Source organism: Oenanthe melanoleuca, chromosome 4 (assembly GCF_029582105.1).
Source record: "Oenanthe melanoleuca isolate GR-GAL-2019-014 chromosome 4, OMel1.0, whole genome shotgun sequence".
Classification (NCBI taxonomy): domain Eukaryota; kingdom Metazoa; phylum Chordata; class Aves; order Passeriformes; family Muscicapidae; genus Oenanthe; species Oenanthe melanoleuca.
The window spans coordinates 46,889,273-46,901,756 of record NC_079337.1 but is presented as its reverse complement, the minus strand read 5'-3'; the positions used below and the strand labels follow the sequence as shown (position 1 = coordinate 46,901,756).

At 40.1% G+C, this 12,484-nt stretch overlaps 1 protein-coding gene across 1 annotated transcript in view; it reads right to left on the bottom strand.

The window, feature by feature from the left end:
- BEND4 (BEN domain containing 4) overlaps positions 1 to 12,484 on the bottom strand; it is a 30,837-nt gene that overhangs the window by 3,887 nt on the left and 14,466 nt on the right. Inside the window, exons 3-4 of the mRNA XM_056489671.1 lie at positions 6,407 to 6,498; positions 2,897 to 3,137 (exon numbers count right to left, since the gene is read on the bottom strand). Of these exons, the coding sequence (XP_056345646.1) occupies positions 2,897 to 3,137; positions 6,407 to 6,498 (333 nt within the window). The remainder of the gene's footprint in view (positions 1 to 2,896; positions 3,138 to 6,406; positions 6,499 to 12,484) is intronic.

Here is a 12,484-nt window from a genome sequence, read left to right as displayed (position 1 = left end):
GGCTGTGATCCAGCATGTGCAACACGTGTGGAAGCTAAGGACACATGGAGCCAGGACATATTCCATTAGAATTAGCCTGTTGCTATCTACACCTCAAGGTGATTGCTGTTGGCTCTTTCTGACCTCCCTCTGCTGGCACCTTCAGCACCTGCACCCTGCAGGGGCCCCCAGCCTGCTGGAAAATGTCACTGCCATTATTTCATTTTGGTGCTCTTGTCTCTTTGGGATATCTTTCATTTCAAGTTCTGCTATTTTCATCTCCCTGTATTTTACACCTATTTTTTCAGAGACTGACTTGGCCTTAGGAACAGCTAAATGAGATCAGAGGGCTGATTTGGGGAGCCTTGCAATACTTTTCAATGCAGGAGAAAATGAATTGTACTGCATGTATTTTAGCTATTTGTATAGCTGGTGCTGCCACATACAGCTATTTGTATGTGATGATTACATTTTTTATAATTTATTTTTCAGATTCTTTGACATCCTATATGCTAGACTTGCAGAAGGTGCCCTGCCAATTCTGGAGCTGTAACTGCTAGACATAGCACAAATAGGTGTATTTGGAATTTGAAAGATCCAAACATGATTTTAAATGTGAGGGCATCTTATTAGAGATACTGGATACACTGTACCTGATATAGAAACTGAGCTGCTTATTTATTCTGTAACATTAGTTATTCCCTCATGCAGAATTGTGTGTCCCAGAATATTTTTAAATTCTATTTTCTACTGTTGACAAGCCAACAGCACAATAAGTGTTGTAAGGTAACTTCATTACTGTCACCACATCTCCAGACAGGGAATACTGTGCTTTTACATGAGTTTCTGTGCCTGCAAGGTATCTCATCTGCTGGACAATTAGGATGTGATTTTTGCATAGCTCCTCCAGCAGTGTGTCTGCAAAAGAGATAGCAATCTCTGTTTTAAATTCATTTCCCTGGAAATCCACACAGGCAACAGTAATTCCTACCTAGTTATGTTCACATGTGCCTCCACACACTTCTCTTTTTCTCAGAGAAATGGTTACCATGTAAAGAAGTAATGCTATAATTTAAGCAAGCCAGGATGGTTTAAAATTGGTTCCATACACCAGTCAGTTGTAGGAGTATATTAAAAATGTTTATATATATATATTTAAACTGAGTGCAGACAAAGAACCAATTTGCACTCCCTGCTATGGTGGAAAGGCATAATTAGCTGGGTTGAGAATCAGTCAGACACTTGTTACCTTGGCTTGTAAATGAGTAGGAGCTAGTGGCCAACTCTCAGCACTGGAGAAAGTTGTCAAGTTCCCACCTACACATGAAAGCCCAAAGGGAGAGCTGTCTCCTCTGCTTTCTTAGCTGGTCATTACACACTGCATGTTTTGACTTCCTCTTCAAGCTTCTGAAAGTTAAAGAAAATACCCTTTCTCCTTCTCCCAGGGAGTGCTCCCCACATTCTGTGTGTCCAGGACCTCAGAAAAGAGTGTCCACAAGCAAAATTCCATGTACAGGTGAATCTCCTATTAGTCTTGGGAGGCAGGTGAGAGAAAGGGGAAGAAAAGGGTATCAACACTGTGCTTGTGCATAAATTATTAGGTGATACTTAAAGTAACTTAGTAAATGCTAAAGTGCTTGTATCCAGCCTTCATTTTCCAGGAGAACTTCTGGCCCCTGAATCTCTCTCTAGACCTCTGCAGCATGGTGTGTGATGGACTTGCCCTTCCATTGAGCTCAGACAGAGCTTTGGTACAGTCTCATACAGCAGCTTAAGAGATTCTTTTGTAGTACAAAAAGAGCTTGTTTTTCTGATTTGTCTGTATGTAAAATCTGAGCTCATTACCTGGTTACATCAATGTACCCTAACCTACTTAGCCTTGCAGGATTCTTCAGGTATATGGGCCTCTTCCCATTTTGTGCAGATGTGCATAGCCACTTTGGACTCCAGCTGAATGAGTGAAGATATTTTTATCACTGACTGACCACAACACAGCTTTTTACATTGCATTGATTAGTAAAACATTCTTGAGGTTAGTTCAACCAAAATTTCATGTATGTGCTTGAAAAATACTATAAAGTTAACTATGAGTTAATTAAAGAAATAATAAGCATATGCACTTATACAATGTAGATGTTGAAACTAAAAACATAATTTTACTTTGGCTTTCAAAAGTCCTGTTTTGTATGTTTTATTATAAAGCTTGCTACCAGCCTTTTCAAACAATTTTAGGAAATCAATCCTTTTCAATCTGTACCTTTTCTGTGCAATATCCTCACTCTCTGACATTGTGAAATGCTTGCAAAACTCCACCTCCTTTACAGGCTAAACATGGGGGAAAGTTGTTCCCTAACATTTTCAGGCAATGTTGCATCAGTATGCCAAAAAATAAGTTAAATTCTTAACAACATGCTTATGTACACTTTGTATTTAGCCTGGAGATGTTCTTGACCCTAGAACATGTTTTCAAACCTACTCTGAAACTCAGCTTCTAATCCCAATGAGGCACTGTGTTCTTGTGCATCATATCCTTACTAGACATTAGAATAATTATTCTTTTGGTTTGTTTGCTGTGTATGGTGTTAACAAATGACCTGAGTTCATTATAAAAGAGTGTAATCAGCAATGTCTGGTTTTGCTTCACTGCTTTTTAAAGTGCATTAGTGTCATGTGCCCTTGCATTTGGGGTCCCCTCTGAAAAAAGAGGCCTCAAAAACACCCAAAACACATAAATTATACATACATACATACTTGTATGTATGTATGAAAAGAAAGTGGAGGGTTTCTGGGTGCTTGTCACCTGCCTGTGAAACCCCTTCTAGCTCTGCAACTGTCAGCCAAATGCTTCTACTGAGCCAGAGGCAATGTGGTGAAATGAGATCACATATGGTGGACACTGAGCGAAAGGATGCAGTACCTCTGAGACATGTTACTTTAACTGGATCCAGAGGACGTCTTTCAGGACCTGTCTCTCCTGACTGCACTGACCTTTTCCTTTTCCCAAGGCCGCATGAGTACTTAAGCTCATCGGTTGTGAAAACAAATCTGATGAGATAGCGAAGGAGCCGCCGTCCGTCTTTCTTGGAAGAATTTACAGCCTCATCCCACTGTTTACTAGTGATGTACACAGGGTAGTTGTTCAGCAACTGCTTGCTCCCCTGAAAAAGTGAAATATTTCCGCTGCTTATTTTACAAGGCAAATAAGTGAAGATGTCAGTTGCAATAAAAGACGTTTTTAACTATCTGTGAAACACAACCCAAAGAGAACACCCGATTGCTCCTGCAGAGAGTGAGTGCTTCTAAAATTACATTTCCATTTTCTAGAACTCAGATTGGGTGAGGTACAATGAATGTGTTTTGAGAGGTATAGCTATTGAAAATTTCCACTTTCACAAGCAGGCTAAAAAGAGTTAAGAATCAGCAACTGGGCATGCTATTTAAGTGTAATGTTTCTTCTTAATATGGTAAAATGCATAAAAAGGGTCTTTGAAGAACATGATCAAATGGATCACATCATCACAGCTGATAGTTTCCTTCAGAGGTGACTCTTTTGGTCTATTTTTATAATAAATTTATTACTTCTGTAGAACACACCTGAAACTTGACAGCAATTATGTTACTGTGGAAAATGTAAAGAAAAATAAATAAAGGAACGATGAAAACTAAAAGCTTCATTATTATTAATGAATGCTGTATTAACTCAAATTATAGCTTTAAAGAAATGCCACTGTGTCAGCTGGAAAGAAATTTTGCATTTAACCTTCATAATTTGTGTGCTTCAAAATTCAAACATTAAATGAATGCTGTGGGACTAATTATGGGGATTCCTGTAATCCACACACATTTATAAGCCCTCTTAAGTCAATTGTACCTAAATTGTATTTAATTCTTATTGCCTATAAAATGCTATAGTTCAGGATTACCCAATTAATGTAAGATGGTACTGTTAATACACTTGAAATAATTGAAGTACATGGTAAAAACCCAAACCACACCCTCCTAGAGACTCATTCACTTTTACAGCTGCACCTCTTTATCAAGACACATAAACCTGGAAGCCCAGTTAGTGAACTCTTTGTGTAGCCCTCGGTTCCACAGGAGCTTGCAATGAGCTAGAGAAACACAAGTTTGATGCTCAGCCACATGCTGCACTTGTGGGCAACTGCTGCAAAGTTCTCACTTCCAGGCCTCTGATATTTGAAAATTATTTTAAGGACTACCCTTGCCTTCTCTCATATATTTATTATAGCATCATAGAAGACAGCTTGAGAGCATCTTTGAAGTTTTTCCTCAGGTGTTTTAATTATTTTGCAAGTTTGATAAATATATGGAAGATTGAATTTATCTGAGATAAATATTGAGATTATTACAAGATAATCTGTATGATCTAGAGTTACACCACCTCCCAGTGGGGTTAGCATCACTGGGAGCTCAGCCTGTGTGACTGACTGCTGCTTGTTTGCTTTGCTACAAGCTGCTGGCAAAGACAGCTATGGACAAACTCAAAATGCTGCAAAGACAGCCAAAATGTAAGGGGAGATGGGCTCTGTCTGTCTGAAGGGCCACTCCCCCCAAACACTTCACTCACTCCCCTATAGCTGTAAATTAAAGCTTGTAACCCCCAGAGAAACCCTTCACCTATAGTCCAGCCCTGTCACAATCTGGGGCTTTCTCTTTGCACTTCATTATCTCCTCATGTCACTGCAAACAGGTCAGGGTCAGTTCCTGCTCCTCCATTCCTGACACAGGCAGCTGCTTCAGTTTTTGAACCCCTGGAGGCCAGTAATAAACCTGAAGAGCTCTGCCATGGAAGAACATTATAATCCATCCAGTTCAGCTCCTTGTCCTCTTCCAAAGCTGTGAAGGAGCTGGGGAAGGACGAAGAGCAGAGGGGCAGCATGGAAAGCTCTTTGGAGGCAATATACTCTTATGCTGAAGTGATTGTGACCATTCTGTCCCAGGGGGAGCTGGCATGAGAACTCCCTTGGCTTGTTCCACTACATCAGTACAAAGGACCATGTGATCCTCATGCTGGTACTTAATTTTTTTTCAGCAGCTAGCTTCACATCCCTTTTATATAAAGTCAATTATTTTCCTACCTTAGATTTCTGAAACCTATTTTTCTTCTATTTAAGAAACCCTTTAGTGAAGCAATGACCATTCTTACTGATACCCCTGCCAAGTATAAGCTGCAGGTAACTGCAGGTGCTGTCTGGCTTTCAAGCCCTGTCAGGCCTGGCTTGTGCAAGGCAAGCCCAAAATGGCACAGGGTAAGGCTCCAGGCTTGCTCATGTGCATTAAGGACAGATGCTCATGTGTGGCTTTGCTAAGCAGCAAGCTGTCCTAGAAGCTATTCTGTGCTTATACACATAGCACTGATGAAAAGAGGGTGCAGAAAGGCCCAGCATCTAGATTTCATGAGAGCTCACATTGCTATTAACTGAGGAGAGGGTAATAAATTTTGTGTAACTCCTCAGCCTCAATTTTATCACACTTCTCCCTTGTTCCCTCTGAAATGTAGGATATTTTTCCTCATTCTTCTCCAAGGCATGATATAGTGTTATGCTACTCTGTTAAACAATTACTGGATTGCTGCTACAGCTTCCTTGGAAAGTAAAGCACTTCTGGGCAAAACATTCTCAGTAAATATATGATATGGTTTGGTGTGTCCAGACATTAAACTAAAACAAACATAAAACCTCCCAGAAATGAAACAGCAGACTCTGAAGGAAGAACCAAAATACAAACATATCTCTGCTTGTATTTGTACATGATAAAATTTATGAATAAAAGCTTAATATTTGTGTGTTTAATTGAATAAAAAATTTTCTCACATTATGACAAGCTCTTTCTTGTGAGACTTTACAAGTTTTTACAGTACTTGAAAATTTTAGTTAAGCAAAAGAACATTCAAAAAAGACAAATGAATCCTTGGAATATACTTGAATGATAACAGTTAGTGATAAATATAAATATGTATATATCAATTTGTACAGATAAAAGTGAATGGAGGAGCAGAGTGATACACACCCTGAACTGCTGCAGCCCCTCTCAGTCACCCAGCCACAGCTGTCACCAGGCTAGCCCTAGCCTAAATTCTACAGTCACTCTCAGTCCAGCCACAGCTGTCACCAGGCTAGCCCTAGCCTAAATTCTACCCACAAATGTGGCATTTCTGAAGAAAGAGAGAAAAACTACACAATGCAAGACAAGCACACCTGGTGTGCAGCTAGGTGCTGCCCAGTGAAGCAGTTCTAGATTATACTAATGATGTGTTTCCTCCATTTGGGGATTACTGTACTTTGGATTTCAGTTTTTAACCTATTTTTTACTACTAAATGTTACTACTAAATGTTACTGCTTTATAACTTTTTTGTAATGAATTATCAAGCATGAAGAGATGTAGTTTGTTCTCACTGTACACTACCTCAGTTGGATGGTCTGTTGGCTGTGGTACCATAAGCTGGTTGTGATGCTGAAGAACAGTCTTCAAATAATCTAAAACTGTCTGGCAGGGCACTGCAGGGAACAAATTGCAATTACTGTATATTAGCTATAAAGCAAAAAATAGAACAACAATATTAATTTAAGCATTTTCTAAGTCTGTGAGATTTACTTCAAATAGGAAATACTTCTCATTTTAATTTGTGCAGATATTTCATTTAATAAATATACAAGTGTTGTATTTCCTATATTGAGATCTCTGAAATTATTTTTATTTTTTGGCCACTAGTTTTCAAAGGGTTTTTTCCTGAAATTATAATTACTACAAATACAAATTAGGTCAGCAATAATGATAATAAGAAAAAAAAACATCTGTAAATACTGCAAAAATCCCAAACCATACAAAGGAGAAAACATTTATTGAATCTTAACAATGCATAGATTAACATGCAAATATGCTCAAATGTTTTTCAAACTACATACAGTCTGATTAAATATACTAAAGAGATTCAGTGACTCATATACTTTAATTTCTACTCTTTCCCCTCCTCCCAAATTTGTCACAAAATGAGGTGTTAGCAAATTGTTTTACTTCCCTTTGCCCTCATCCTCCCCCCTTTCCATGCCCATCACCTCATCCATTTCAGTAGTGGTACCAACATCCAATTCCCTTCTGTTGAGGTGATAGGTTAATTAGGGATGATTCAATTATGGGTGTCTCTTAAGCAGATGCTGCCACATCCCTGATTAACTCTGGAGTATTTTTGAAATACAGCTCTTTTCTCCTGAGCTTGAAACACCATAGGAGAATTAAACAGATATTAATCCAACATTACAATGACTTGTGCAGGACTAAATATGCATAGTTTTTAAGGTACCCTATGACTCACATTTTGTATGGGTTGTTTTTGTAAAGTATTCAGATTTAACCATAGCTTCAGCTCATAACTCAGAAGAATTTTTTTTTTAATTACTATTTCTTGACATTTTATTATTTCTTTACACCTGAAAAATGTGGTGTTCTGAGCTTTGTCTTAAGCTGGCAATCTGAAAGCAAGCACTGAAATATCTGAGAATGTCTGAAGGTAGGATTTATGGTATTTTGTGCAGAACAACATTACTCTGTGCAAAACAGACCCTTCACTGTGGGATAAGAGGAACTACATCCAGCAGACTGCATATTCCAGAAGTCATGTAAAGTGCCTGATATGATGAATAAATTCCTGTTACTGCACCCCACATTGACTTCTCTGCAAAGACAACCCACCAGTGTACTTACTCCTGCTTCTGCTTTTTCACACACTAAGTAATCTCACTGCAGGCTATCCAAGGAAGTGTTTACCTATGTTCTTCCAAGGGGATGGGGCTCAAGGGAGAAGACAACAGGAAATTACTTAACCTGTTGTGTCCCCAGCAGATGAAGTACAGCTCTGCTTTAACTCTGTGCTGCTGCTAAAATGCCTCCTCATTACCAATGAGAAACATGAAAGTATTAAAAGCAGGCTAAACCTTATAAAAACTCCTGTCCTCCCAAAAGCAGTTATGTTTTGAGCACAACATTATATGATTTTTTTACCATTGTAGTGACTGGAGGATGCTGATCACTTCTGACTTTAAAGCCATGACACAGAGAGTTTGCTGCTGCTACAAATAACCTCAGCCTTTCAAACACCAGGTGCTACTTTCAAATCCAGACTTTTTGGGCTGCCATATTAACTGAAGCCTAGAAGAAACCACAAAGGGGGCAGCATGAGGTGGAGTCAAAGCTTTGGTTCTGCTGCTGCATCCCTCTAATGGCTCTGAAGATATTCTCTTTGCTGAGAACTGTTTCCTCCAAACCCTTCAGGAAAGGTAACTTTTTGTAAGAGCCTGGGGCTCCCAGCTGAGAAGATGAATAATTATTTAAGTCTACTAGTTTATTTATTTTGTTTATCTTTGATGTGGTCTCTACAGGGTTAACAAGATCATAGTATCAAGGGCTGATACTCTGGATGCTCATGCAGGTACCCACTATCAGGACATCACCAAGAGGGATTTGTTCTTACTGTAAGTAGTGGGAGAGATACCAACATTGAGATAACACTTGTTATGATTTAGCAGAAAGCCTGTGGGGAGGCAGTAATTTTCCTACCCATTAGGGAAGAAGTTCCCACAGCCTTTGCTTTCTGAAAGTGCCAGCATCTCAGAATGGACACTGGAGATGGCAAAGTAGCCTGGCCTGCAGAGAATGAAGGGCAAGGTCTTTGCTGAAGGGCAAGGAGGAGGGGGAAACAGGGAACCTGGTGTGCCAGGGAAGGCTCAGATGTCAGCCAGGACACATACAGGAAGTGAGCAGGTATTTGCTGTTATTGATCATAAATTTAAGACTTTGTTGTTATTCTAGGTATCTGTATGTTGTAACAAGTGCTTATTCAGCACAGCTTGTCACAGCTTTCTTCACAAAGAATCCTAATTTCTGATAAATAGTTGAACACTGATTGTGGTGGTCATGCACTGTGCCAATGACAAAATCCAGGCTGTGATCTCTCACCCTGAGCTGCCACACAGCACAGCAACTCCCTGGATTAAATCCTCCTTGCAATAGGCAGCATCAGTGGGTGAAACACAGCAGAACTCAGGTAGTGATCTCCCAGGGATGCAGGAACATGAACCTGAAAGCAGAGTCCCTACACCTACTCACATGTCTGTACAGCAGAGGAGACTTTTGGCCATGCTGTGCATCAATACCCAGGCAGAAAGTCCCTGTGTCATGTATTAAAGCATTAAAAACATGAGCTGTGAACAGTTTCACAAAAAAAAAAAAAAAAAATCATCCAGAAATTCAACTGCATCATGGCAGTTTTCCCGAATTTCCAGAATACAAATATATTTGTATTTTTAAATCATGTTTTGTAATATAATGTTATGTAACACCCTGAATATCTGCAATACTCATCAACAAAACTTTTAATCTCATCAAAACCATAATTTGGCAAGATGTTGCCTGCTACTAAGGCCATTATTCTGCTTTAGCACTCTATTAATTGAAGCTGGCATCAGCTGTGCAATTAGTTTAATTAGTTTGTCTGGGCTCAAGATCAGGCCAATGAAACCACCATCAGGTGGACATCTCATGTCCTTAAAAAAAAAAAAAAATCAGACACTATTTCCATCTTTCAGTCTTCTGAAGCATCCAAAATATCACAAAGCATAAAGAAAAAATGTATTTTTTCATGTTTGGTTTAGCTCCTGAAGTGAGTTGTCCAAACCACATGGTTTTGAAAACATGACCCTTTGGTAGCAGCTGCCTAGAGCTTTTGGTAAGGAGTTGATGTGCACTTAGGGGTGAAAAGCTGGGGTGCCCAAGCAGCTACTGCTCTTCAGCTGTCCCAGCACAGGGAGGCAGCTGAGGCTGCAGTCCCACATGAAGCTGCTGATGAATGTGTGACAACACCCAGAGCTAGAATGGAAATGGAAAATATCTCTACCTGCTCACCATCATCATCATATTGGATTGACTGCTTCATGTTACCCTTCACAAGTATGAGAACAGAAATACCCAATGAACAATTCCATATTATTGATAAAATCTATTTCCATCTGATTATGGTCCAATACTGTTAGGATGTCATATTTTTCCTTTATTTTGCCAAGGGAAGGAAGCCTTCTCTAGACACTGCTCCAGATTTAATTGTAATTATTAATTTAGCACTGATCCAACTGATTTTTACACATCACTATTAACTTCCCATCAAATCTATTTGTTATGTTTCTAACTGTTCCTTTACTTTCTCTCTAAACTGGTTGGTTTTATAGCCAACATTATATTTTTCCTCCTAGATAGTCTTTTGGGGCCTTCAGTAACGTGTTTTTAATGTTTCCCAATTATCACCCTCTCTATTTCTTTCTTTTTAAACTTATGCCTCCAATAATTGTCTGCAAATTACCATGAAGAACCAAAAACACCTCCACTATTGGTCTGAGCTGGGGTTTTTCTCATTATATTATGGGACACAATCACTTACATTGGTATCTGTCAGAAGAACTCTCATTTTTCCTCCCAAAAATGCAGCCTCCTGTGTAAAACATTCCAGGGCTGTTTATATTGCCAAAGCACAGCACTGTGAAGAGATGCTTGGGCTTGCTGTAAACACAGCACATCTCCAAGGTAAATAAAGTCTGTCTCCAACCTCTCCTCCATCAGACACTCCCAGTGAGAAGGGATGGCTCACTCCCAGTTTGGCTGCCTGTCTCTCTGCAGTGGCCTCAGCCCCATCAACAGGCAGTGAGAAATGTGGTTATTCTCTCATTAATAAGATTTTGTGCTCTGTAGCTGACACTGGCCAGTATTCCTCTTGGTGCTCTGTAGAAGATGAGTCCCTTGGCACTCAAGACCATTTAGCTCTGGCTCACCAGTGAGGAGGAGAACTGGGAAGGGTGTACATCTACTCCCACCCCACTCAGGCTGCTGGCTGAGGCTGGCTCAGCACTCACTGTCCCCTCCTTCACTCGCCCTTGAGCGACGCTTCCTCCGAGTTCATTGCAGGGCATTTCCAAATTGATGCTCCACTGTCAAAAAGATGTGACAAATGACAGGGAACGTGCTGACGAACCACAGGGCTGTGTGAATTTCTTATAACATTAATGGAGATGCCTTTGCTGCCTGAGATTTGGACAAGTGTGCACGGCTTGGATTATTTCAGCTCATACAGTCATTAATTTCAACAGTCTGCCAAAAGCCAGCAAAAACTGCATGGATGGTCCATGGAGGCAACTTGTTTGGGGTGTGATGAGCCAGCAAAACAGCAAGGGGCAAGGAGAGATGGGGGAGGAACTGATCTCAGTGCTCAAGACCCTGCAGAATTGGATATTTGTGACTGGATGGTAAAATAAAACCAGCACCCATTTGTAGTGAAAGCATACAGCAGGAATCAAAAGAATTGACACAACGTGTAGGAGGGTGTTAAAGATTTCCTAAACTGACCTACATGCCAGCTGAAAACAGGGAAGGGAGAAAAATTAAAGCAAATATCCCATTGCTTTAAAAATCCTTCTCAGCTGTGTTTTCCAGGCAAATAATTCAATTTCTATAAATCTGCATCTGAAAAGCCACTGTGCTTTTAATTTTCTTTTGCAATAGATTTCTTCCAGAAAAAAGAATGTTCCCCTCCCATATGCCCCTGGGATGTACACCTCTGCATAAACAACAGATTAAAAGAGGTAAAACAAGGCAGCTGTGCATCTGATTTAAGTGATGCTGCCACATGCTCTTGTGGCTTTTATTTTTGTCTGTGCTCCCTCAATTCTACTCATTAGCTGGAGCCTCTTCTTGTGATCCCATTCAGCAGTGAAGTCTTCCCTTTGGAAGGGACATCCTCTACTACACATTTCTACTGCTGGTAACTAACAGGGAAACCAAGAAGTCCCCTGTGAGAAGGGACAGCAGCTTGTGTCACTAAAAATCAAATGTTTACTTGCAAAGGCCAAACCAAAGTTGAGACCTGGGAGTTCATCCTTGACAAAACTCCCAGCAGCTCCAGTTTCTCAACCAACTGAGAAACCTGATCTCCCAAATTCTTGTGGGTTTGTATCCAGAAACACAGAGAAAACAGACAAAGCAAGCCCTGGTCTGCTGCAATTACATGTTTCAATAAGTTTTTGTACTCAGGTTGGTTTAGCAAAGCTGTCACCCCCAGCAGCAAGCAAAGCTGTGCTACAAATTCAAAGGGTTCTTGTGCCAAGCACTGGCTGACCGTGCTCGAGGCTCCCTCTTCTCACAGTAACTTCACACTTTGAAGCTGAACAGCAGAACAAGGCCACAGATCAGACCAAAACATCCAGAACATCAAGGGAAACCAAAGAAGTGGTTAAATGTGAACATCAAGAAAAAGGACAAAAAGAAAAACGACATGACAAAGTGTTCATCACAACCCTTGATGGCTGCTTTGTCTGTATTGTGGCTGTGGCAGGCTCTTTGGAAACATGAGGCTCTGAAAGGATAAAGGAGACAGGATTTGTAGGGAAAAGTAATATCTTTTATTAGATCATCCAATAGTAGGAAGAAGAGTCAAGCCTTGGGCAT